General features: G+C 45.6%; 1 protein-coding gene across 1 annotated transcript in view; it reads right to left on the bottom strand.

Moving 5' to 3' along the window:
* Window positions 1-26,963, bottom strand: part of COL22A1 (collagen type XXII alpha 1 chain) — a 381,368-nt gene that overhangs the window by 246,293 nt on the left and 108,112 nt on the right. The window contains exons 6-12 of the mRNA XM_063925140.1: window positions 26,665-26,718; window positions 24,800-24,853; window positions 24,173-24,217; window positions 23,993-24,022; window positions 21,398-21,451; window positions 19,597-19,650; window positions 16,207-16,260 (exon numbers count right to left, since the gene is read on the bottom strand). Of these exons, the coding sequence (XP_063781210.1) occupies window positions 16,207-16,260; window positions 19,597-19,650; window positions 21,398-21,451; window positions 23,993-24,022; window positions 24,173-24,217; window positions 24,800-24,853; window positions 26,665-26,718 (345 nt within the window). The remainder of the gene's footprint in view (window positions 1-16,206; window positions 16,261-19,596; window positions 19,651-21,397; window positions 21,452-23,992; window positions 24,023-24,172; window positions 24,218-24,799; window positions 24,854-26,664; window positions 26,719-26,963) is intronic.

Below are 26,963 nucleotides of genomic sequence, written 5' to 3'. Positions count from 1 at the left end.
AATTATGTAGTAGCAATTCTGCTAATCTTTCGTTCGCTATTCTGCTAAGCTAAGATACACTCCCAGACGGCGGCGGCCTAGCGTGTGCAATGCTGCTAAAATCAGCTAGCGAGCGAACAACTCGGAATGAGGGCCAATGGACAGAAAAGAGACATGTCACAGAATGATATGTATTTACTAATAAATATGAAGTATACAGAAAATTTGTGTGGATGATGCCGTCACATTGATCTGTATATTCTGCATTTCAGTGAGATACTGTGTGACAGGTGAGATGAGGCCACAGTAGTATGTAGTAGCTCTGTACTGTATACTGTGTGATAGGTGAGATGAGGCTGCAGTAGTAGCTCTGTACTGTATACTGTGTGATAGGTGAGATGAGGCCACAGTAGTAGCTCTGTACTGTATACTGTGTGATAGGTGAGATGAGGCTGCAGTAGTATCTCTGTACTGTATACTGTGTGATAGGTGAGATGAGGCTGCAGTAGTATCTCTGTACTGTATACTGTGTGATAGGTGAGATGAGGCTGCAGTAGTAGCTCTGTACTGTATACTGTGTGATAGATGAGATGAGGCTGCAGTAGTATCTCTGTACTGTATACTGTGTGATAGGTGAGATGAGGCTGCAGTAGTATCTCTGTACTGTATACTGTGTGATAGGTGAGATGAGGCCGCAGTAGTAGCTCTGTACTGTATACTGTGTGATAGGTGGGATGAGGCGGCAGTAGTATCTCTGTACTGTATACTGTGTGATAGGTGAGATGAGGCTGCAGTAGTATCTCTGTACTGTATACTGTGTGATAGGTGGGATGAGGCGGCAGTAGTATCTCTGTACTGTATACTGTGTGATAGGTGAGATGAGGCTGCAGTAGTAGCTCTGTACTGTATACTGTGTGATAGATGAGATGAGGCTGCAGTAGTATCTCTGTACTGTATACTGTGTGATAGGTGAGATGAGGCTGCAGTAGTATCTCTGTACTGTAAACTGTGTGATATGTGAGATGAGGATGCAGTAGTAGCTCTGTACTGTATACTGTGTGATAGGTGAGATGAGGCTGCAGTAGTATCTCTGTACTGTATACTGTGTGATAGGTGAGATGAGGCTGCAGTAGTAGCTCTGTACTGTATATTGTGTGATAGATGAGATGAGGCTGCAGTAGTATCTCTGTACTGTATACTGTGTGATAGGTGAGATGAGGCCGCAGTAGTATCTCTGTACTGTATACTGTGTGATAGGTGAGATGAGGCCGCAGTAGTAGCTCTGTACTGTATACTGTGTGATAGGTGGGATGAGGCGGCAGTAGTATCTCTGTACTGTATACTGTGTGATAGGTGAGATGAGGCTGCAGTAGTATCTCTGTACTGTATACTGTGTGATAGGTGGGATGAGGCGGCAGTAGTATCTCTGTACTGTATACTGTGTGATAGGTGAGATGAGGCTGCAGAAGTAGCTCTGTACTGTATACTGTGTGATAGGTGAGATGAGGCCGCAGTAGTAGCTCTGTACTGTATACTGTGTGATAGGTGAGATGAGGCCGCAGTAGTAGCTCTGTACTGTATACTGTGTGATAGGTGGGATGAGGCGGCAGTAGTAGCTCTGTACTGTATACTGTGTGATAGGTGAGATGAGGTCACAGTAGTAGCTCTGTACTGTATACTGTGTGATAGGTGGGATGAGGCGGCAGTAGTAGCTCTGTACTGTATACTGTGTGATAGGTGAGATGAGGCGGCAGTAGTAGCTCTGTACTGTATACTGTGTGATAGGTGGGATGAGGCTGCAGTAGTATCTCTGTACTGTATACTGTGTGATAGGTGAGATGAGGCTGCAGTAGTAGCTCTGTACTGTATACTGTGTGATAGGTGAGATGAGGATGCAGTAGTAGCTCTGTACTGTATACTGTGTGATAGGTGAGATGAGGCCACAGTTGTAGCTCTGTACTGTATACTGTGTGATAGGTGAGATGAGGCTGCAGTAGTATCTCTATACTGTATACTGTGTGGTAGGTGAGATGAGGCTGCAGTAGTATCTCTGTACTGTATACTGTGTGATAGGTGAGATGAGGCTGCAGTAGTAGCTCTGTACTGTATACTGTGTGATAGATGAGATGAGTCCGCAGTAGTAGCTCTGTACTGTATACTGTGTGATAGGTGAGATGAGGCCACAGTAGTAGCTCTGTACTGTATACTGTGTGATAGGTGAGATGAGGCTGCAGTAGTATCTCTGTACTGTATACTGTGTGATAGGTGAGATGAGGCTGCAGTAGTATCTCTGTACTGTATACTGTGTGATAGGTGAGATGAGGCCGCAGTAGTAGCTCTGTACTGTATACTGTGTGATAGGTGGGATGAGGCGGCAGTAGTATCTCTGCACTGTATACTGTGTGATAGGTGAGATGAGGCTGCAGTAGTATCTCTGTACTGTATACTGTGTGACAGGTGGGATGAGGCGGCAGTAGTATCTCTGTACTGTATACTGTGTGATAGGTGAGATGAGGCTGCAGTAGTAGCTCTGTACTGTATACTGTGTGATAGGTGAGATGAGGCCGCAGTAGTAGCTCTGTACTGTATACTGTGTGATAGGTGAGATGAGGATGCAGTAGTAGCTCTGTACTGTATACTGTGTGATAGGTGAGATGAGGTCACAGTAGTAGCTCTGTACTGTATACTGTGTGATAGGTGAGATGAGGCTGCAGTAGTATCTCTGTACTGTATACTGTGTGATAGGTGAGATGAGGCCGCAGTAGTAGCTCTGTACTGTATACTGTGTGATAGGTGAGATGAGGCCGCAGTAGTAGCTCTGTACTGTATACTGTGTGATAGGTGAGATGAGGCTGCAGTAGTAGCTCTGTACTGTATACTGTGTGATAGGTGGGATGAGGCGGCAGTAGTATCTCTGTACTGTATACTGTGTGATAGGTGAGATGAGGCGGCAGTAGTAGCTCTGTACTGTATACTGTGTGATAGGTGGGATGAGGCTGCAGTAGTATCTCTGTACTGTATACTGTGTGATAGGTGAGATGAGGCTGCAGTAGTAGCTCTGTACTGTATACTGTGTGATAGGTGAGATGAGGATGCAGTAGTAGCTCTGTACTGTATACTGTGTGATAGGTGAGATGAGGTCACAGTAGTAGCTCTGTACTGTATACTGTGTGATAGGTGGGATGAGGCGGCAGTAGTAGCTCTGTACTGTATACTGTGTGATAGGTGAGATGAGGCTGCAGTAGTAGCTCTGTACTGTATACTGTGTGATAGGTGAGATGAGGATGCAGTAGTAGCACTGTACTGTATACTGTGTGATAGGTGAGATGAGGCCACAGTAGTAGCTCTGTACTGTATACTGTGTGATAGATGAGATGAGGCTGCAGTAGTATCTCTGTACTGTATACTGTGTGATAGGTGAGATGAGGCTGCAGTAGTAGCTCTGTACTGTATACTGTGTGATAGGTGAGATGAGGATGCAGTAGTAGCTCTGTACTGTATACTGTGTGATAGGTGAGATGAGGTCACAGTAGTAGCTCTGTACTGTATACTGTGTGATAGGTGAGATGAGGCTGCAGTAGTATCTATGTACTGTATACTGTGTGATAGGTGAGATGTGGCCGCAGTAGTAGCTCTGTACTGTATACTGTGTGATAGGTGAGATGAGGCTGCAGTAGTAGCTCTGTACTGTATACTGTGTGATAGGTGGGATGAGGCGGCAGTAGTATCTCTGTACTGTATACTGTGTGATAGGTGAGATGAGGATGCAGTAGTAGCTCTGTACTGTATACTGTGTGATAGGTGAGATGAGGCCACAGTAGTAGCTCTGTACTGTATACTGTGTGATAGGTGGGATGAGGCGGCAGTAGTATCTCTGTACTGTATACTGTGTGATAGGTGAGATGAGGCCGCAGTAGTAGCTCTGTACTGTATACTGTGTGATAGGTGAGATGAGGCCGTAATAGTAGCTCTGTACTGTATACTGTGTGATAGGTGAGATGAGGCTGCAGTAGTAGCTCTGTACTGTATACTGTGTGATAGGTGGGATGAGGCGGCAGTAGTATCTCTGTACTGTATACTGTGTGATAGGTGGGATGAGGCGGCAGTAGTATCTCTGTACTGTATACTGTGTGATAGGTGGGATGAGGCCGCAGTAGTATCTCTGTACTGTATACTGTGTGATAGGTGGGATGAGGCGGCAGTAGTATCTCTGTACTGTATACTGTGTGATAGGTGAGATGAGGCTGCAGTAGTAGCTCTGTACTGTATACTGTGTGATATGTGAGATGAGGCTGCAGTAGTAGCTCTGTACTGTATACTGTGTGATAGGTGAGATGAGGCTGCAGTAGTAGCTCTGTACTGTATACTGTGTGATAGGTGAGATGAGGATGCAGTAGTAGCTCTGTACTGTATACTGTGTGATAGGTGAGATGAGGTCACAGTAGTAGCTCTGTACTGTATACTGTGTGATAGGTGAGATGAGGCGGGAGTAGTAGCTCTGTACTGTATACTGTGTGATAGGTAGGATGAGGCTGCAGTAGTATCTCTGTACTGTATACTGTGTGATAGGTGAGATGAGGCTGCAGTAGTAGCTCTGTACTGTATACTGTGTGATAGGTGAGATGAGGCCGCAGTAGTAGCTCTGTACAGTATACTGTGTGATAAGTGAGATGAGGCTGCAGTAGTAGCTCTGTACTGTATACTGTGTGATAGGTGGGATGAGGCGGCAGTAGTATCTCTGTACTGTATACTGTGTGATAGGTGAGATGAGGATGCAGTAGTAGCTCTGTACTGTATACTGTGTGATAGGTGAGATGAGGCCACAGTAGTAGCTCTGTACTGTATACTGTGTGATAGGTGGGATGAGGCCGCAGTAGTAGCTCTGTACTGTATACTGTGTGATAGGTGAGATGAGGCCGCAGTAGTAGCTCTGTACTGTATACTGTGCGATAGGTGGGATGAGGCGGCAGTAGTATCTCTGTACTGTATACTGTGTGATAGGTGAGATGAGGCTGCAGTAGTAGCTCAGTACTGTATACTGTGTGATAGGTGAGATGAGGCTACAGTAGTATCTCTGTACTGTATACTGTGTGATAGGTGAGATGAGGCCGCAGTAGTAGCTCTGTACTGTATACTGTGTGATAGGTGAGATGAGGCTGCAGTAGTAGCTCTGTACTGTATACTGTGTGATAGGTGGGATGAGGCGGCAGTAGTATCTCTGTACTGTATACTGTGTGATAGGTGGGATGAGGCGGCAGTAGTATCTCTGTACTGTATACTGTGTAATAGGTGGGATGAGGCGGCAGTAGTATCTCTGTACTGTATACTGTGTGATAGGTGGGATGAGGCGGCAGTAGTATCTCTGTACTGTATACTGTGTGATAGGTAAGATGAGGCTGCAGTAGTAGCTCTGTACTGTATACTGTGTGATAGGTGAGATGAGGCTGCAGTAGTAGCTCTGTACTGTATACTGTGTGATAGGTGTGATGAGGCCGCAGTAGTAGCTCTGTACTGTATACTGTGTGATAGGTGAGATGAGGCCACAGTAGTAGCTCTGTACTGTATACTGTGTGATAGGTGGGATGAGGCGGCAGTAGTATCTCTGTACTGTATACTGTGTGATAGGTGAGATGAGGCTGCAGTAGTAGCTCTGTACTGTATACTGTGTGATAGGTGGGATGAGGCGGCAGTAGTATCTCTGTACTGTATACTGTGTGATAGGTGAGATGAGGCTGCAGTAGTATCTCTGTACTGTAAACTGTGTGATATGTGAGATAAGGATGCAGTAGTAGCTCTGTACTGTATACTGTGTGATAGGTGAGATGAGGCTGCAGTAGTAGCTCGTACTGTACACTGTGTGATAGGTGAGATGAGGATGCAGTAGTAGCTCTGTACTCTATACTGTGTGATAGGTGAGATGAGGGTGCAGTAGTAGCTCTGTACTGTATACTGTGTGATAGGTGAGATGAGGCTGCAGTAGTAGCTCTGTACTGTATACTGTGTGATAGGTGAGATGAGGCTGCAGTAGTAGCTCTGAACTGTATACTGTGTGATAGGTGGGATGAGGCGGCAGTAGTATCTCTGTAATGTATACTGTATGATAGGTGAGATGAGGCTGCAGTAGTAGCTCTGTACTGTATACTGTGTGAGGTGGGATGAGGTGGCAGTAGTATCTCTGTACTGTATACTGTGTGATAGGTGAGATGAGGCTGCAGTAGTAGTAGCTCTGTACTGTATACTGTGTGATAGGTGAGATGAGGCCGCAGTAGTAGCTCTGTACTGTATACTGTGTGATAGGTGAGATAAGGCCGCAGTAGTAGCTCTGTACTGTATACTGTGTGATAGGTGAGATGAGGATGCAGTATTATCTCTGTACTGTATACTGTGTGATAGGTGAGATGAGGCGGCAGTAGTAGCTCTGTACTGTATACTGTGTGATAGGTGGGATGAGGCGGCAGTAGTAGCTCTGTACTGTATACTGTGTGATAGGTGAGATGAGGCTGCAGTAGTAGCTCTGTACTGTATACTGTGTGATAATTGAGATGAGGCCGCAGTAGTATCTCTGTACTGTATACTGTGTGATAGGTGAGATGAGGCTGCAGTAGTAGCTCTTTACTGTATACTGTGTGATAGGTGAGATGAGGATGCAGTAGTAGCTCTGTACTGTATACTGTGTGATAGGTGAGATGAGGATGCAGTAGTAGCTCTGTACTGTATACTGTGTGATAGGTGAGATGAGGCCGCAGTAGTAGCTCTGTACTGTATACTGTGTGATAGGTGAGATGAGGCCGCAGTAGTAGCTCTGTACTGTATACTGTGTGATAGGTGAGATGAGGCTGCAGTAGTAGCTCTGTACTGTATACTGTGTGATAGGTGAGATGAGGCTGCAGTAGTAGCTCTGTACTGTATACTGTGTGATAGGTGAGATGAGGCTGCAGTAGTAGCTCTGTACTGTATACTGTGTGATAGGTGAGATGAGGCTGCAGTAGTAGCTCTGTACTGTATACTGTGTGATAATTGAGATGAGGCCGCAGTAGTATCTCTGTACTGTATACTGTGTGATAGGTGAGATGAGGCCGCAGTAGGAGCTCTGTACTGTATACTGTGTGATAGGTGAGATGAGGCGGCAGTAGTATCTCTGTACTGTATACTGTGTGATAGGTGAGATGAGGCTGCAGTAGTAGCTCTGTACTGTATACTGTGTGATAGGTGGGATGAGGCCGCAGTAGTAGCTCTGTACTGTATACTGTGTGATAGGTGAGATGAGGCTGCAGTAATAGCTCTGTACTGTATACTGTGTGATAGGTGAGATGAGGCCGCAGTAGTAGCTCTGTACTGTATACTGTGTGATAGGTGAGATGAGGCTGCAGTAGTAGCTCTGTAATGTATACTGTGTGATAGGTGGGATGAGGATGCAGTAGTAGCTCTGTACTGTATACTGTGTGATAGGTGAGATGAGGATGCAGTAGTAGCTCTGTACTGTATACTGTGTGATAGGTGAGATGAGGCCGCAGTAGTAGCTCTGTACTGTATACTGTGTGATAGGTGAGATGAGGCCGCAGTAGTAGCTCTGTACTGTATACTGTGTGATAGGTGAGATGAGGCTGCAGTAGTAGCTCTGTACTGTATACTGTGTGATAGGTGAGATGAGGCTGCAGTAGTAGCTCTGTACTGTATACTGTGTGATAGGTGAGATGAGGCTGCAGTAGTAGCTCTGTACTGTATACTGTGTGATAGGTGAGATGAGGCTGCAGTAGTAGCTCTGTACTGTATACTGTGTGATAATTGAGATGAGGCCGCAGTAGTATCTCTGTACTGTATACTGTGTGATAGGTGAGATGAGGCCGCAGTAGGAGCTCTGTACTGTATACTGTGTGATAGGTGAGATGAGGCGGCAGTAGTATCTCTGTACTGTATACTGTGTGATAGGTGAGATGAGGCTGCAGTAGTAGCTCTGTACTGTATACTGTGTGATAGGTGGGATGAGGCCGCAGTAGTAGCTCTGTACTGTATACTGTGTGATAGGTGAGATGAGGCTGCAGTAGTAGCTCTGTACTGTATACTGTGTGATAGGTGAGATGAGGCCGCAGTAGTAGCTCTGTACTGTATACTGTGTGATAGGTGAGATGAGGCTGCAGTAGTAGCTCTGTAATGTATACTGTGTGATAGGTGGGATGAGGCTGCAGTAGGAGCTCTGTACTGTATACTGTGTGATAGGTGAGATGAGGCTGCAGTAGTAGCTCTGTAATGTATACTGTGTGATAGGTGGGATGAGGCTGCAGTAGTAGCTCTGTACTGTATACTGGGGGGTCATTCCGAGTTGTTCGCTCGCAAGCTGCTTTTAGCAGCTTTGCACACGCTAAGCCGCCGCCTACTGGGAGTGAATCTTAGCATATTAAAATTGCGAACGAAAGATTAGCAGAATTGCGAATAGACACTTCTTAGCAGTTTCTGAGTAGCTCCAGACTTACTCGGCATCTGCGATCAGTTCAGTGCTTGTCGTTCCTGGTTTGACGTCACAAACACTCCCAGCGTTTGCCCAGACACTCCTCCGTTTCTCCAGCCACTCCCGCGTTTTTCCCAGAAAAGGTAGCGTTTTTTCACACACTCCCATAAAACGGCCTGTTTCCGCCCAGAACCACCCACTTCCTGTCAATCACATTACGATCACCAGAACGAAGAAAAAACCTCGTAATGCCGTGAGTAAAATTCCTAACTGCATAGCAAATTTACTCGGCGCAGTCGCACTGCGGACATTGCGCATGCGCATTAGCGACTATTCGCTCCGTTGCAACAAAAAAATAACGAGCGAACAACTCGGAATGACCCCCACTGTGTGATAGGTGAGATGAGGCGGTAGTAGTAGCTCTGTACTGTATAATGTGTGATAGGTGGGATGAGGCGGCAGTAGTATCTCTGTACTGTATACTGTGTGATAGGTGAGATGAGGCTGCAGTAGTAGCTCTGTACTGTATACTGTGTGATAGGTGAGATGAGGCTGCAGTAGTAGCTCTGTACTGTATACTGTGTGATAGGTGAGATGAGGCCGCAGTAGTAGCTCTGTACTGTATACTGTGTGATAGGTGAGATGAGGCTGCAGTAGTAGCTCTGTACTGTATACTGTGTGATAGGTGAGATGAGGCTGCAGTAGGAGCTCTGTACTGTATACTGTGTGATAGGTGAGATGAGGCTGCAGTAGTAGCTCTGTACTGTATACTGTGTGATAGGTGGGATGAGGCTGCAGTAGGAGCTTTGTACTGTATACTGTGTGATAGGTGTGATGAGGCTGCAGTAGTCGCTCTGTACTGTATACTCTGTGATAGGTGAGATGAGGCCGCAGTAGTAGCTCTGTACTGTATACTGTGTGATAGGTGAGATGAGGCGGCAGTAGTATCTCTGTACTGTATACTGTGTGATAGGTGAGATGAGGCTGCAGTAGTAGCTCTGTACTGTATACTGTGTGATAGGTGAGATGAGGCTGCAGTAGTAGCTCTGTACTGTATACTGTGTGGTAGGTGAGTTGAGGATGCAGTAGTAGCTCTGTACTGTATACTGTGTGATAGGTGAGATGAGGCTGCAGTAGTAGCTCTGTACTGTATACTGTGTGATAGGTGAGATGAGGCCGCAGTAGGAGCTCTGTACTGTATACTGTGTGATAGGTGAGATGAGGCTGCAGTAGTAGCTCTGTACTGTATATTGTGTGATAGGTGAGATGAGGCCGCAGTAGTAGCTCTGTACTGTAGACTGTATGATAGGAGAGATGAGGCTGCAGTAGTAGCTCTGTACTGTATACTGTGTGATAGGTGAGATGAGGCGGCAGTAGGAGCTCTGTACTGTATACTGTGTGATAGGTGAGATGAGGCTGCAGTAGTAGCTCTGTACTGTATACTGTGTGATAGGTGAGATGAGGCCGCAGTAGGAGCTCTGTACTGTATACTGTGTGATAGGTAAGATGAGGCAGCAGTAGTAGCTCTGTACTATATACTGTGTGATAGGTGAGATGAGGCTGCAGTAGTAGCTCTGTACTGTATACTGTGTGATAGATGAGATGAGGCCGCAGTAGTAGCTCTGTACTGTATACTGTGTGATAGGTGAGATGAGGCGCAGTAGTAGCTCTGTACTGTATACTGTGTGATAGGTGAGATGAGGATGCAGTAGTAGCTCTGTACTGTATACTGTGTGATAGGTGAGATGAGGATGCAGTAGTAGCTCTGTACTGTATACTGTGTGATAGGTGAGATGAGGCCGCAGTAGTAGCTCTGTACTGTATACTGTGTGATAGGTGAGATGAGGCTGCAGTAGTCGCTCTGTACTGTATACTGTGTGATAGATGAGATGAGGCTGCAGTAGTAGCTCTGTACTGTATACTGTGTGATAGGTGAGATGAGGCTGCAGTAGTAGCTCTGTACTGTATACTGTGTGATAGGTGAGATGAGGATGCAGTAGTAGCTCTGTACTGTATACTGTGTGATAGGTGAGATGAGGATGCAGTAGTAGCTCTGTACTGTATACTGTGTGATAGGTGAGATGAGGCGGCAGTAGTATCTCTGTACTGTATACTGTGTGATAGGTGAGATGAGGCTGCAGTAGTCGCTCTGTACTGTATACTGTGTGATAGATGAGATGAGGCTGCAGTAGTAGCTCTGTACTGTATACTGTGTGATAGGTGAGATGAGGCTGCAGTAGTATCTCTGTACTGTATACTGTGTGATAGATGAAATGAGGCTGCAGTAGGAGCTCTGTACTGTATACTGTGTGATAGGTGAGATGAGGCGCAGTAGTAGCTCTGTACTGTATACTGTGTGATAGGTGAGATGAGGATGCAGTAGTAGCTCTGTACTGTATACTGTGTGATAGGTGCGATGAGGATGCAGTAGTATCTCTGTACTGTATACTGTGTGATAGGTGAGATGAGGCTGCAGTAGAAGCTCTGTACTGTATACTGTGTGATAGATGAGATGAGGCTGCAGTAGTAGCTCTGTACTGTATACTGTGTGATAGGTGAGATGAGGCTGCAGTAGTAGCTCTGTACTGTATACTGTGTGATAGGTGAGATGAGGATGCAGTAGTAGCTCTGTACTGTATACTGTGTGATAGGTGCGATGAGGATGCAGTAGTATCTCTGTACTGTATACTGTGTGATAGGTGAGATGAGGCTGCAGTAGTATCTCTGTACTGTATACTGTGTGATAGGTGAGATGAGGCTGCAGTAGAAGCTCTGTACTGTATACTGTGTGATAGGTGAGATGAGGATGCAGTAGTAGCTCTGTACTGTATACTGTGTGATAGGTGAGATGAGGATGCAGTAGTAGCTCTGTACTGTATACTGTGTGATAGGTGAGATGAGGCTGCAGTAGTAGCTCTGTACTGTATACTGTGTGATAGGTGAGATGAGGCCGCAGTAGTAGCTCTGTACTGTATACTGTGTGATAGGTGAGATGAGGCTGCAGTAGTAGCTCTGTACTGTATACTGTGTGATAGGTGAGATGAGGCTGCAGTAGTCGCTCTGTACTGTATACTGTGTGATAGGTGGGATGAGGCGGCAGTAGTATCTCTGTACTGTATACTGTGTGATAGATGAGATGAGGCTGCAGTAGTAGCTCTGTACTGTATACTGTGTGATAAGCGAGATGAGGCTGCAGTAGTCGCTCTGTACTGTATACTGTGTGATAGGTGAGATGAGGATGCAGTAGTCGCTCTGTACTGTATACTGTGTGATAGGTGAGATGAGGATGCAGTAGTAGCTCTGTACTGTATACTGTGTGATAGGTGAGATGAGGCCGCAGTAGTATCTCTGTACTGTATACTGTGTGATAGGTGAGATGAGGCTGCAGTAGTCGCTCTGTACTGTATACTGTGTGATAGGTGAGATGAGGCCGCAGTATTATCTCTGTACTGTATACTGTGTGATAGGTGAGATGAGGCTGCAGTAGTAGCTCTGTACTGTATACTGTGTGATAGATGAGATGAGGCTGCAGTAGTCACTCTGTACTGTATACTGTGTGATAGGTGAGATGAGGCTGCAGTAGTCGCTCTGTACTGTATACTGTGTGATAGGTGAGATGAGGATGCAGTAGTAGCTCTGTACTGTATACTGTGTGATAGGTGAGATGAGGCTGCAGTAGTCGCTCTGTACTGTATACTGTGTGATAGGTGAGATGAGGATGCAGTAGTAGCTCTGTACTGTATACTGTGTGATAGATGAGATGAGGCTGCAGTAGTAGCTCTGTACTGTATACTGCGTGATAGGCGAGATGAGGCTGCAGTAGTAGCTCTGTACTGTATACTGTGTGATAGGTGAGATGAGGATGCAGTAGTCGCTCTGTACTGTATACTGTGTGATAGGTGAGATGAGGATGCAGTAGTCGCTCTGTACTGTATACTGTGTGATAGGTGGGATGAGGCGGCAGTAGTAGCTCTGTACTGTATACTGTGTGATAGGTGAGATGAGGATGCAGTAGTATCTCTGTACTGTATACTGTGTGGTAGGTGAGATGAGGCCGCAGTAGTCGCTCTGTACTGTATACTGTGTGATAGGTGAGATGAGGCCGCAGTAGTAGCTCTGTACTGTATACTGTGTGATAGGTGTGATGAGGCTGCAGCAGTAGCTCTGTACTGTATACTGTGTGATAGGTGAGATGAGGCTGCAGTAGTAGCTCTGTACTGTATGTATACTGTGTGATAGGTGAGATGAGGCTGCAGTAGTCGCTCTGTACTGTATACTGTGTGATAGATGAGATGAGGCTGCAGTAGTAGCTCTGTACTGTATACTGTGTGATAGGTGAGATGAGGCTGCAGTAGTATCTCTGTACTGTATACTGTGTGATAGGTGAGATGAGGCCGCAGTAGTAGCTCTGTACTGTATACTGTGTGATAGGTGAGATGAGGTGTGTGATAGGTGAGATGAGGCCGCAGTAGTAGCTCTGTACTGTATACTGTGTGATAGGTGAGATGAGGCCGCAGTAGTAGCTCTGTACTGTATACTGTGTGATAGGTGAGATGAGGCTGCAGCAGTAGCTCTGTACTGTATGTATACTGTGTGATAGGTGAGATAAGGCTGCAGTAGTCGCTCTGTACTGTATACTGTGTGATAGATGAGATGAGGCTGCAGTAGTAGCTCTGTACTGTATACTGTGTGGTAGGTGAGAAGAGGATGCAGTAGTAGCTCTGTACTGTATACTGTGTGATAGGTGAGATGAGGCTGCAGTAGTACCTCTGTACTGTATACTGTGTGATAGGTGAGATGAGGTCACAGTAGTAGCTCTGTACTGTATACTGTGTGATAGGTGAGATGAGGATGCAGTAGTATCTCTGTACTGTATACTGTGTGATAAGTGAGATGAGGTCACAGTAGTAGCTCTGTACTGTATACTGTGTGATAGGTGAGATGAGGATGCAGTAGTATCTCTGTACTGTATACTGTGTGATAGGTGAGATGAGGTCACAGTAGTAGCTCTGTACTGTATACTGTGTGATAGGTGAGATGAGGCTGCAGTAGTAGCTCTGTACTGTATACTGTGTGATAGGTGAGATGAGGCCGCAGTAGTAGCTCTGTACTGTATACTGTGTGATAGGTGAGATGAGGCTGCAGTAGTAGCTCTGTACTGTATACTGTGTGATAGGTGAGATGAGGCTGCAGTAGTATCTCTGTACTGTATACTGTGTGATAGGTGAGATGAGGCGCAGTAGTATCTCTGTACTGTATACTGTGTGATAGGTGAGATGAGGCGCAGTAGTATCTCTGTACTGTATACTGTGTGATAGGTGAGATGAGGCTGCAGTAGTAGCTCTGTACTGTATACTGTGTGATAGGTGCGATGAGGATGCAGTAGTAGCTCTGTACTGTATACTGTGTGATAGGTGAGATGAGGCCGCAGTAGTAGCTCTGTACTGTATACTGTGTGATAGGTGAGATGAGGCTGCAGTAGTAGCTCTGTACTGTATACTGTGTGATAGGTGAGATGAGGTCGCAGTAGTAGCTCTGTACTGTATACTGTGTGATAGGTGAGATGAGGCTGCAGTAGTATCTCTGTACTGTATACTGTGTGATAGGTGGGATGAGGCGGCAGTAGTAGCTCTGTACTGTATACTGTGTGATAGGTGAGATGAGGCTGCAGTAGTAGCTCTGTACTGTATACTGTGTGATAGGTGAGATGAGGCCGCAGTAGGAGCTCTGTACTGTATACTGTGTGATAGGTGAGATGAGGCTGCAGTAGTAGCTCTGTACTGTATATACTGTGTGATAGGTGAGATGAGGCTGCAGTAGTAGCTCTGTACTGTATACTGTGTGATAGGCGAGATGAGGCCGCAGTAGTAGCTCTGTACTGTATACTGTGTGATAGGCGAGATGAGGCCGCAGTAGTAGCTCTGTACTGTATACTGTGTGATAGGTGAGATGAGGCGCAGTAGTATCTCTGTATTGTATACTGTGTGATAGGTGAGATGAGGCCGCAGTAGCAGTGCTCTGTATTATGTATTGTGTGATTTAGGGGGCGGGATGTATCAATCATTGTATATACTTTATACTGTGTGATAAATCTCGTCCATAGGTTTCTGTAGATAGCGTCAGAGGCGGAACTACCGCCAATGCAACCAGTGCGTTGCACTGGGGCCCGCCTCTGTCCAGGGGCCCAAAGCATGTAATGAGTCAAAATGACTCATTACATGCTGCTGTGTGCCCGCAGCACACAGCCGCCCAGAGAGGAGAGGAGCGCACTGCAGCGGCACGGGGGAGAAGGAGGAGGAGGGAGGTGGAAGAGGGAGCCGCAGCAGCGCTTTGTTACTGGTTGAGGCGCTGCTGCCCCTCTGCTTCACTATAGCTGTCTTCCGAGAACAGCCTATATTGAAGCAGAGGGACAGCAGCAGCATCGCCTCAACCAATAACACAGCGCTGCTGCGGCTCCCTCTTCCACCTCCCTCCTCCTCCTTCTCTCCTGCCCGGGAATCGTCAGAAGCTGCACCGAGGAGCCTGAGCCAGCGGAGAGGGTAAGTATAATTCTTTCTGTCTGTCTGTCTTTCGGTCTTTCTTGGTACTGCCTGCCGCAATGTGTAAAAATGGGGAATCTGCCTGCCGCAATGTGTAAAAATGGGGAATCTGCCTGCCGCAATGTGTAAAAATGGGGAATCTGCCTGCCGCAATGTGTAAAAAGGGGGAATCTTTGCCATAATGTGTAAAAAGGGGGGAATCTGCCTGCCGTAATGTGTAACAAGGGCACGCCTTCTGCCGTAATGTGTAAAAAGTGTACGCTGTCTGCTGTAATGTGTAAAAAGTGTACGCTGTCTGCCGCTATGTTTAACAAGGGCACACTATCTGCCGTTATGTGTAAAAAGTGTACGCTGTCTGCCGCTATGTGTAACAAGGGCACGCTGTCTGCCGTAATGTGTAAAAAGGGGACGCTGTCTGCCGTAATGTGTAAAAAGAGGAATCTGTCCGCCGTAAGGTGTAAAAGGGTCTCTACCTGGTGTAGTGGTGCTACTGTGCGGCGTAATTTGAATAATGGAGACTACTGTGCACCGTTTTATGAATTGGTATTATTTTGTGGCCACACCCCTTCCCCACGAAGCCACGCCACTATGTATTTTTGCGAGCGCCTACGGCGCGCACTGCCCCTGTTTTGCATGCAGGGTGGGGCTCCGATGCCGTTTCTTGCACACAGCGCTAAAATGTCTAGTTACGGCACTGTTGCTAGGTATCCATTTCTCTGGCCCTGAGCAGGTCCCCCTCACCAGATCCTCTCCAGGGGTGAGGGGGTGGACTTGGATGAGATGGGGGGGGGGGGGGGCAAAGAATTTTGTCGCACCTGGGCCCACCGCTCGCTAGTTCCGCCACTGGATAGCGTTACCTATCGGGCATAAGTTACGGAAATTGACACTCTACATAACCTGATGCATAGAGACACATTTTAGCCCCATTAAATGCTACAGGCGCTGCTGTGGCATAAACTGTCAGTTTTGGAGGCTTACTGCAATACGTATAGTTCCCCATTTGTATCAATATGGTCCGCAGCAGATACGGGAGATATTTTCTGCAGACATACTGTATATATTGTGGTATGACTTTGAAGGAGAGGTTTGACAGTATTTTTTTGATTGATTCTGTACATTCCACTCATTTTATGATGCAGCTGATTCTTATGGAAACAATTTTCAGATAACTACAGTAAATAAATTACAATAAAACAACACCATATTTTATCCTGTATATTTCTGTTTACTTTCCCAGCTCACCTCCGGGCCCGGAACACCATCCACTGCAGGTAATCCGTCTTCTCCTTTTATACCCTGTGACGGAATAAGAGAACATTAGAGTCCTTTTATTTTATTATATATCATCCATATATAAATTTGCCCTTACTCATAGATTGAATTGCGGTGCCCTTAGCACCACGCAATGCCCATATTCCAGCAAATGGTTGATGCTTTTCAACTGCGCATGGGTCCAAATAAGGTCAAAGTCGCACAGCGCATGCTTTACGATATCTTTTCCTTATCTGGTGACTCAGACATTTACTAAGAATTCAATAAAATTCTGGAAACCCGCAGAAAGGTCCTCAAACCGCTGCCAGGGACAGAATAGAAATTCTCGCCTCTTACTTCGTGCTAAGAGTCCTCATTAGGAAATGCTGTAATCTATCCCGTAATGACATTCATTACCAGAATGCCAAAAAAGCAGATGAACACTGGATGAAGTGGTACAGTATATGCCCCATTACCAGTCGCTCTGTCTCCGCGAAAACATCATTATACGCAGAGGAAACTTGTAAGAAGGAAACAGTGTTAAATAGCAACTTTCCAGCCGGGCGCCAAGACTCCGTTTCCACTTGAATAACTGCACGGAGATTAATCTGTCTCATCTTTTGGATACTGAACATTTTATCTCAGCCAAAGTGATCCTAACAGCGGAGAGCCTTAATTAGCAGCAATAGTTCCGTCGCTATTGGCGTTTACTATTATTCCTTGCAAGGCAGAGATAAGTCAGAGTTTCTTTTATCTATGGATGCTTACTGCAACAAGAAGAAATAAATAACTTATTGTATGCCTGCACTTATCAATTGTCAGGGATTCCGGGCCGTAGTGGTAAGTGTTACAGTATGTTACCTTTCTGTTCTGTACTGACACTGGCTGCAAGGGCTGGCCTCTGTATAGGACACTAAGGGGCGAATTCATTATGATTACAGTAAGTATCTATCTTGCTGTGAGTTGCAGCAGTGGATTCTAAACCTCCCGGATCAATTCAGTATTGCTCCGGTGCTTGGGACATCTTCTGCAAAAACAGGCTGCACCTGCCATACTACATTATTAGCAGTGTTACTTACCCAGGGCAGCCAACAGGGTGGGACTGCAGGGACTGGAGTCCTGGGCCCTTATAGAGAGGGGGCCCACCCCTGGCTCCTGCCGCCAATACCTGGAGAGCTGCACAGGCTGCACAATAACAATGGGCTGATGCACATGGAGGACTTAAAACAAGCCTTTCCTGGGGTGGAGCAGTGTGGCAGAATCTTTTTTTATTTTGGTGGGGGGGCCTTGTCTATTTTGCCAGTCCCAGGCCCCACAATTTCTGATGGCAGTCCTGTACTTACCCCTTTCGATCCGGCCCACTACGCACGCGTGACCTGAGTTCATACATGTGCACGCCCATGGTGCACGCAGTGCAGGGGCGCCTGTCTTTGCAAGCTGGTACTCCTTCGCATAGGAAGGAACAGGGCTCCGGAAAGGAGTTTGCTGAAAAGAAGGCAGACCCCTAATAATGAATGGACCCGTTACATAAACCAAGCAGAAACTAGCATTTCCACATGTGTAACGGGCCCCTAAAGAGACATGAGTAGGCCCCTTAGCCATAATTGGCTGAGCAGTATACTATACACCTGGACTGGGCTATGACTTCTGCACTGGCCACCAGATACTGGGCTCTACTGAATATACTTGACAACCCGCAACTGTAAAAAAAAAGGTATGTTCTGCATACAGTAAGTGTGCTTGACTGTGCATCAATGATTGGGTGTTTGGAGGAGTTGACTAAGGGGCAACCCATCATTTCACCAGTGCAGGCCACGCCCCCAGCGGTGTGGTCACACCACAAACATGTATCCGGACTCGCACCAGCCCCATGCTAAGTGCAAAGGATCTGTTAGCAACAGACGTCCTATCTCCACCTGAATCACGCACGGAAGTTAAATTACCTGCCTATGACACACCCACCAAATGGGGCTGTTCATCGCGATTGCATGGTCGCCACCCATTTCCTGGAAAAAAAAGTGTGGTCCGGCAACGGACAGATCGTTCCACCCGCAGTAGCGGTCTCCGTCCGCAAGACGCATCTGCTCTCCAAATCAGAATCAGGCCCCATTAGTGTGGGCACAGCCCGCTCCCTGGCAGACCATTATAGTTATTCTGTACATTTTAGACCTATTGGAATCCTGGCTGAGGTGGAAGCTCGGACCATGAACCTCAGCAATACAGAACCACTGCTACAAGCAGTCATCTCCTAATCTACATCAATGTATTCTGAACCACTTCAAAACTTTACAGGAGGTCTGGCGCCCTCAGGACCGCACTCATTTCTACTGGAATTGAGGCATGCTGTCCCTATTTAATCTTACAGTACATTTGGGAGAATTGTGCACATTACCTTATGTAACTGTAAGTTAATGCGTGCTCCATTCATCTGTCTGTTTCACCAAACATACATAACTCTGAAGGGAACTCTGTTCCTGCAAATAGTTTATTTTGGATGTCTTTTTCTGCCTTGCTCGTGCTTACATACATCATACTGTAGATGGCGGTATGAGGTCTGCTCCAGTGCTAGCAGTTCCACTGATGACCAACAAACCATGTTACATCCTGCGAGAACACACTATGGCAGTGGTTTCCAAACTTTTTTGAATCACGGCGCCCTAGAATATCAGAATTTTTTTCACGGCACCCCTAGGCCAAACATTTCTTATTGAGAAATTTAGAAAGAAATATTACATTAAGTAGATCACGTTTATATGTCATCCTTAGGGTCAGTTGTGTGGTGAGGGACAGGATTTGCTTCTGTTTGGCCACATATTTTATGACTGGCAGCCACCAGCACTGGTTTTACCTATTATATTGACCATGAATAATTTGAATTGGTCCTGGACCACCAACCCAGGGCACCCCTGCAAGTGTCCGGAGGCACCCCAGGGAGCCACGGCACACAGTTTGGGAACCTCTGCACTATGGAAAATGCAAGTCTGATAACACCGCAAAACGGGATGCAGTAAAAATGCAGGCCGTCGGGATCCCAGCGTTCAGGATACCGACAGCCGACAATGCCAACAGCCAGAATCCCGGCGCATCAGGGCTATTTCTACTGGTGGGTGTCAACGACACCCATAGAGTGCGAATAGATCCTGCGGCAAGCGCAGTGAGCCACCGAGCCCGCACCAAGGTGAGCGTAGCGAGCCTGCAAGGGGACTCTTAGCGCTCTAGTCTCCCCGCTACCGGCATTCTGGCGGGCGGGATCCTGCTGTCCGGATATTAACAGCTGCCATCCCGCCCGCCGGGATACTGTATGTAACCCCTGCAAAACTTATCAATTCATTTCAATTGTACCTAATTTAAAATCAACATAAAATAGTTACTGGTTCTCACCTGCTCTCCTTTGGCTCCAGGAATTCCAGAGCTGCCCTTGGGGCCCTCCGGTCCCTTAAGGGAGAGAATTACATTATTTAAGGTCGTAATCATATGTTTTCAGAACTTAGGGATCCGACCCCTTTAAACCACTTGCTGTGTCAGTTATATACTGTACATCAAAGGGTTAAACATGACTGGTTTCTCGTATCCCCAACTTATGTCTGAGGTTGTGCTATTATAACAGAGAATTATATAGCAATCGATGAAATAAAACATCATGTTTGCTACAGTTTAGGACATTCCCCGCATCACCTCACGCACTCATTAATGGCAGCTGGATAGAAAACTAACACAGCACAGAGACGTTTGAAATTAGAGTTTTAGCCTTGGATGGAGCTAAAGTGGACGGAGATAAAGTACCAGACAATCAGCTCCTAACTGTCATGTTTCAATCCCAGCCTGTGACATGGTAGTTAGCAGCTGATTGGCTGGTACTTTATCTCCGTCCACTTTATCTCCATCCAAAGCTTAGTAAATAGGCCCCTTAATTCAGTATTTGCAAAATATTACACCATAAAATATGAAGTGTTTATTTCATTAGAAAACTTTCTTTATCACATGACTTATATAATGAAAATGTACTGTCATGTAATGTAATGGAGTGTAATAACTTATTCCACCAGCAGATGTCAGCGCTAGATTTGGTTTCCTATAGAAACCATTTGATGACTAAACTCTACACAGAACTGCAAAAAAGAGTCCTATCTGTAATTTAATAGTATACCTTTTCTGCCTGTAATATATAAAGTAAGGGATTCATTCTTAGCAAGTGCACTACATGATCTGACCAGTCTGTGTACAGTATTTAGCATTGACCATAGTTAAAGGCCACCTATGTGTTGCCTTGAATTATTAATTATTATGTAACTATGTATATCATTTGTTTTATTGAGATAATAGGGACAGCGTGGTGCTGCGTTTTGTTCCTCTGGTCAATATCTCATCAGGGTCTGATGGACTTTGATTGATCTTGTTGGCAGGTGGATGCCGTCATCAGACAGCTTGCGTGCCCACCCTCTTGCAACTTGGGAGACTATTCAATGCCTGTTGGATCCTCTCCAATGGAAAGGATCCAACAGTTCCGTATTCAATTTGTGGGCGATTCCAACAGGTTTTTGCCCGTTTTCGACAATGCCGATACGACTTTCTTTAAGTCGGATTGACATTGTCGAAAACGGGCCAACAAACTGTCGGAATTGCCCGCAAATCCGTCAAAACACGTGGATCCGCTGCTAGTCCGCCGATCCACGTGTTTTCCGACAAGTCGGATTTTTAAAAACTGCACTATAATTGAATAGGTCGAATCCAAATTCCACCTAAAAAAGTCGGAAAGTGACATTTTTCCGATTTCTAAAAAAAATCAGACAGTAATTGAATAGACACCTTGTTCTTCCAGCTCTGCTGAGCCTCCAAACTCATTCTAAATCTAAATGTGGTAGTTCTGGTGATCGGTTTATCCAACTGACTATTTAGTTAACTGGTAACTTGCAAGATGTCACATAAATAAAACCAATTTCACCAGCTCCAAAATATGCCTAAAATATTATTACTGTTTTCTCAGGGGATATATTTATTGATGAAATAACAAGCGGATGTTACTAACGTTCAAAGATACTCTGTTAGTAATTCTGCGCTTATGACGCTGGCTAGGTGAGAGGTGTATTCATTATTTTTGCTTGAAAAAAGAAATCAGTTTACATCGCTTTAGTCAACAGTTCTTTCCTTTTCTAGAGGGAAACAGATATGATTAGTGACTTACTAATGGTCCAGGTGGTCCTGCAAACCCTGGTGGCCCCCGCGGCCCTGGAATCCCCTGAGATAACAAGAAATGGGATTATGGAATACATATTACACTGAATAACAAAAAGAAAAACACATTGTTAATAACTTAGAGCAGTGTCTCTCAACCTCAACCCTCAAGTTTCCCAACAGGTCTGAAGATTTCTGTCTGTGGAAGCAGGTGGGATATTTACTGACGCAGCAGGTATCCGGATTGAAGATAGACAGTAACTAGTCAATACTGTAGGTTGACACCAGATGGTCAACAGCCAATAGGACAACAGAATCAAAAGGTCAACATGGTCAAAAGCTAAATGGTTGGCATGGCCAACAGGGTCTCAGGTCAACAGGTTCAAAAAGTCAACATGCGAATGGTCGACGCAGAAAAGGCTGACATATTATTTTTCATGTCTTTTAGGTTTAGGGGTTAGGATTAGGCACTTGGTGGAGGGTTAGGGTTAGGCTACGGAAGAGGGTGGTTATGGTTAGGCACCAGGGGGAGGGTTAGGGTTAGGCACCAGGGGGAGGGTTAGGGTTAGAGTTCAAATATATATATATATATATATAAAAACACATGTGTCAACCTTTTCTGCGTCAACCATTTGCATGTTGAACTTTTGACCCTGACAACCTTTTAGTCCTGCAAAGGAAGGTTTGAATCTGCTCAGTGCTATGACCAAGGTGGTGATATGTATGTAATTAGAGGACAATATAATAATAACCAGCATATATCAGATGTAGCCTTTTTCTAAGGCAATGATTCTGTTTGGTGGCGTTCCCAAGAATCAAGAAGTATGTACTGTACATGTGTACAAAAGAAAAAAGAAGGACTCTTGTGCTGGGGCCCACTTAATAAAGTTTTGTGTAAAACTATTAAAATTGTCTATTCTTTATTGATATACATTAAAAATGTCTTGTGATGACCATCTCTTGAAACCAGTATAAGGCTGTGTTCACTTAATTGTTATCTGCACTGAGCACGTGCTAGGGTGGTATGTCCGACAAGACGGCAGCTTCCGACAGGTGTAGTATGGTATGCCGGCGGTCGGGCTCCCGGCGACCAGCATACTGGCGACGGGAGCCTGACCGCCGGCATACCAACAGTGTGGCAAGCGCAAATGAGCCCCTTGCGGGCTTGCGGCGCTCGCCACGCTGCGGGCACAGTGGCGCGCTAAGCGTGCCACACTATTTTATTCTCCCTCCAGGGGGGTCGTGGACACCCACGAGGGAAAATGTGTCGGCATGCCGGCTGTCGGGATCCCGGCGCCGGTATACTGTGAGCCGGGATCCCGACAGCCGGCATACTGAAGACCACCCGCTTCCGACAGCTATTGATTACGGAACATATACAACATTTGAGTCCTGTCGACATTTTGACTCTGGCTACCTAAATCCATGTTGATATTTAACTGTCTACATTTTGACCCTAATGACCTGTCGACCATCTGGTGTCGATGTTTCAATCCACAACCAGTCCAGCAACATAGAGTGACTCACCTGGGCATGATTAAAGACATCCACACAACATTGGTGGTACCTGAGCTGAAAGCCCCTAGAGATGCTCTATGCAAGATCTGTTATCATTATACACAATAGCACATTAATAATGCCACAATAAAAAAAAAGCTGAAAAATGTATTCAAATGTAATAAAAATATTGGGGTAATAGAAGGACCCTGCGACTTACAGGCATTAGCAAGTTCCCGGCGAGCCTGGCCCATGTTTTTAAGGGGAAGTCATTTAAAAATCAAGACCAAATTGGCTTTGCCACTTTAAAACATCTCGCAGACTCACCAGGAAAGTGCATCCCGCAGCCTCCAGTTTCGGACTGGGGCATGTAGGGCCCACGCGGGAATGCAGTGGTAGGGGCCCATGTTTAGGAGTGTGGTTAGTCTGCTGAGGGGGTGTGGCCAGTCTGCTGAGGGGGTGTGGCCTGCCCCTCATTGGTTTGACTAACCATTAGAGAGTGCAACGTCTGGGCCCCTTCATAAATATATACAGTAAATTCAGCTGCTGCATGCATGATAGTGTACCAGATTAATAACAGCAATGCACTGTAGAAAATACACCATAGTCCAGTATAAGGTAACATATGTATAATGTATAATTCAAGTGCAGAGTCTAGAACCTGATCCTTAGAACAGGAGGTGGGCCCCCAGGCAGTAGGGCCCACTGGTGGTTACCCTTGTGGGCACGTCCAAGCCTGGCCTCCTACATATACCCCATTGTGTTACATTCTTCATGATTGCTATCATTAAAAAAACAGTGTGATTGCTACATTCACATTTGGTATAGATATACTGAATAATGTATTTCCTTCTATACGGGCGCAAGTGCTAATATTATTGCCATTTTGGAAACACATCGCCACATAAAGCAGAAAGGTGAAGAACTATGCACTACCATAATATCTGGAAATCAGATCCCAAGATTTTGCCATCTGATTTTTATTCCGTGTTTCATTTACAATCAGAGATATGTCATTTGCCCGGCTGTAAATTTTAACCGGTGAATAAAAAGCAATCTGGGTGAAAAAAAAAAAAAAAAAAACACAGAAAAGAAAATGTCGTCTCACCTGTTCTCCTTTCAGCCCTTCCAGCTGGACCTAGGACATAAACAGCCAATTGACAGTTACACACCGTTTTGTACCAATATTAATTTATTTTTGAATTTATTTTTTTGAAAGACAAAAAACAAACAAACTGGAACAACTGCGTAAATGCAACAACAACAAATAAAAGTAAGTTGTCCTTACAGCAGTTCCAGGTAATCCGGGCGTCCCCGTTTCGCCCTTCTGGCCCTACATGGAGGAAGCAAAGCAGGTAATTCACAGAAGAGATGACTTGCCTTATTTAGCATAATTTTAAGTGCGTACATTTTATGATTTTGTAGCCCCCCCTCCCCCCGCGCGTTTCATTTCGCCTATCCCTCCATGTTGATACTACAACATAACCAACTTCTGCTGTCTCTAATGTACACTTTTTATTGGCTCATTAAATGACCATTATATATGACCATTAAATTTTATGAACTTTATCATAGGACTGTACTTGTTCCGACTGGTGCGTCATAGACATTGTTCTCAAGATATTAGAAACCAAGGACAGAGAAGAGAACCTGAGAACAGCATTAATCAGACATGAGCTATTAATCAGTCTTATATATAAGGGGGGATTGTTCAAGCCTCCGCAGAAGCACAGTAATCTGCTTTCATATCGTTAAAACATTGCAAATACAGATTATTAATTTTATTTTTGTCTGGCCTGTAGGTCCCGAGGTTCCCTACTTAAACAAGCCATGATTGTGAGCACTGACGTAAGAGAAAGTAAAGTTCCTCGGGGGCAGTCCACGTTTGCGCGGCGTTGCCAGGGGCCTCACTTACACTGTCGCCTTTAAGACCTTTCAGACCCGGTAATCCAATGCTGCCTTTAAGGCCCTGTTAAGAAAATAAATACAAAACAAATGTAGGTTTAATTATTCATTGATGTAATAAAATTGTTCAACAATGAAAAGACGAAATAACGGGCCTGGTTTAGAGTTAGGATTAAAGCCAGATAACGGGAGCACCTGGTCAAAGAAGGGGCTAAGGCAATTCCCTTTAGCACACTGGAAAAATATTTGCTTCCCTCCAATCCTATCGCATTTTGATGTTGCCTCATCATTCTCCAATACTCCTGTTGGCGGGATGTAGTCATGCTCACGGCGGTCGGGATGCCGACGGTTAGAATAACGACGTCAGGATCCCGACCGCCAAACGCTTGGACCAGGAAAAGAGGAGGCTCTCTTAATGCTGATATAACAGGGCTAAGGCTTTGCTTGGGCTGGCAACGTACAGAGTCCAGCTAAAGGTTAAACTGCTCTTGGTGGTCAACGTAAGGGCATGAAGCCTTTTCTGAGCTGGGGGATTGGGGTCTACTAAGCTGCAGGGTCCTTGGAGTGGGACAATCCATCTCTTATTGTTCAGGGGACATGAGATGTTAGATTAAATATTAACCTAAAGTAGCATTATCCTTCAACGTCACTGTGCTAACTCCACAATACCGCAGGTGATATCTACTACAGCCTAAAAAAACCTATTGTGCTTACCAACTATAGGCCATATAATACTGTGCACAGGAAAGCCTACAGTCTATGGAAATGTGCTGCATGTAGGGATGCATAGAAAATATAATATTTGTGGACGTAAAATTTACCAGGACACGAGGACTCATCTCGCATTATAGAAACTTGTTTGAATATTGTTTGAACATTGAGTAGAGGTGGACCTGTATCTGACACACGTAAGGGCGGATTAGAATAGCCGGGGAAGCCCGGTAAGTTCCATGTGTTAACTTCATAAGAACGATTCTGCCTATAGAGGCACAAGTGGAATCTGCCTGCTGTAATATGTGGATAAATGTGTGGCTAATTGTATCTGCCCGATAGAGGCAGTAATGGGCCCTACACATTAGGCGACCCGCCACCGAGCTGCCCGACGGCCGATACGGCAGATGGGTGACCCGGCGGCAGGGGGGAGGTGACGGAGGGAGAGAAGTTTCTTCACTCCCCCCCGTCACCTGGCTCCATATGCGTGCATGCTAATGTGGACGAGATTGTCCATATTGGCCTGCATGCACAAGCGACCCGGCACCAACGATGAAACGAGCGCGGGGCCGCGCATTGTTCATCGTTGATGCCTACACACTGACCGATATGAACGAGTTCTCGTTCAAACGTTCATATCGATCAGTGAAATCGCTAAGTGTGTAGGGCCCTTTAGTGTGACCGTGTTGGTGCACTTGATCCTAATGCAGTGCACCAACATGGGCATTCAGAGAGCTTACATGGGACTAGCAGAGAGAATCTGGCCTGTTATTTATCGAGTGCTTGGAACAGTTTCTGCTTATAATATCTGGATGTGTTTTGTTCATATACCTTTTGATGATCATTTGTTAGCTCGGACCTAGTTCGATTGCTGCCCACGCTGCCATCTGCTTTTTGCCGACCTACTTAACTAGAAAGTTTTCCTTCGTTCTGATTTTGTTCCCTTTTAGGTAATGTGTGAGCTCTGGCACCTACCGCTTCTCATTACCTCTGCCTGTCTAATTCCTGCCTTCCTCAATGATAAACATACAGTACCTTACTGATTCACAAGACCTAGGGAGATGTGAGTGCCAGTGAGCACATACTGTAAAGCGGTAAGAAAGAAGAGGTGGCTGCAGCTACGGTATTTATAGATCAGAAGTGGGTTCCGTTGTGATCACTAACCTCTTTTCCTTCTGAACCTGGCTTTCCAGGAAATCCGTCTATACCTCTATCACCCTGCAAAATATAGACATACCAAGAGTTACATAGAGAATACCTGAATGAAACCACGTAACACATACATGTACTGTTTATTCTAGAAAAATAATCAGCTATTATAGTGCAGAAATAAACCCATGTACTTATATATCAATAATCACCCTGCTTCCTCCTACTATATGACTCTCAGTCTGTGGCTTCCTGCAGCCTCTATTCCCCTTCTCACATCATGTCACTGCCCCTGTCACATGCAGCCCTGTCCT

The sequence above is a fragment of the Pseudophryne corroboree genome, chromosome 5 (genome assembly GCF_028390025.1).
Source record: "Pseudophryne corroboree isolate aPseCor3 chromosome 5, aPseCor3.hap2, whole genome shotgun sequence".
NCBI classification, from domain to species: Eukaryota; Metazoa; Chordata; class Amphibia; order Anura; family Myobatrachidae; genus Pseudophryne; species Pseudophryne corroboree.
Note: the sequence above shows the minus strand (reverse complement) of the source record. Positions and strands in the feature narration are given on the sequence as shown.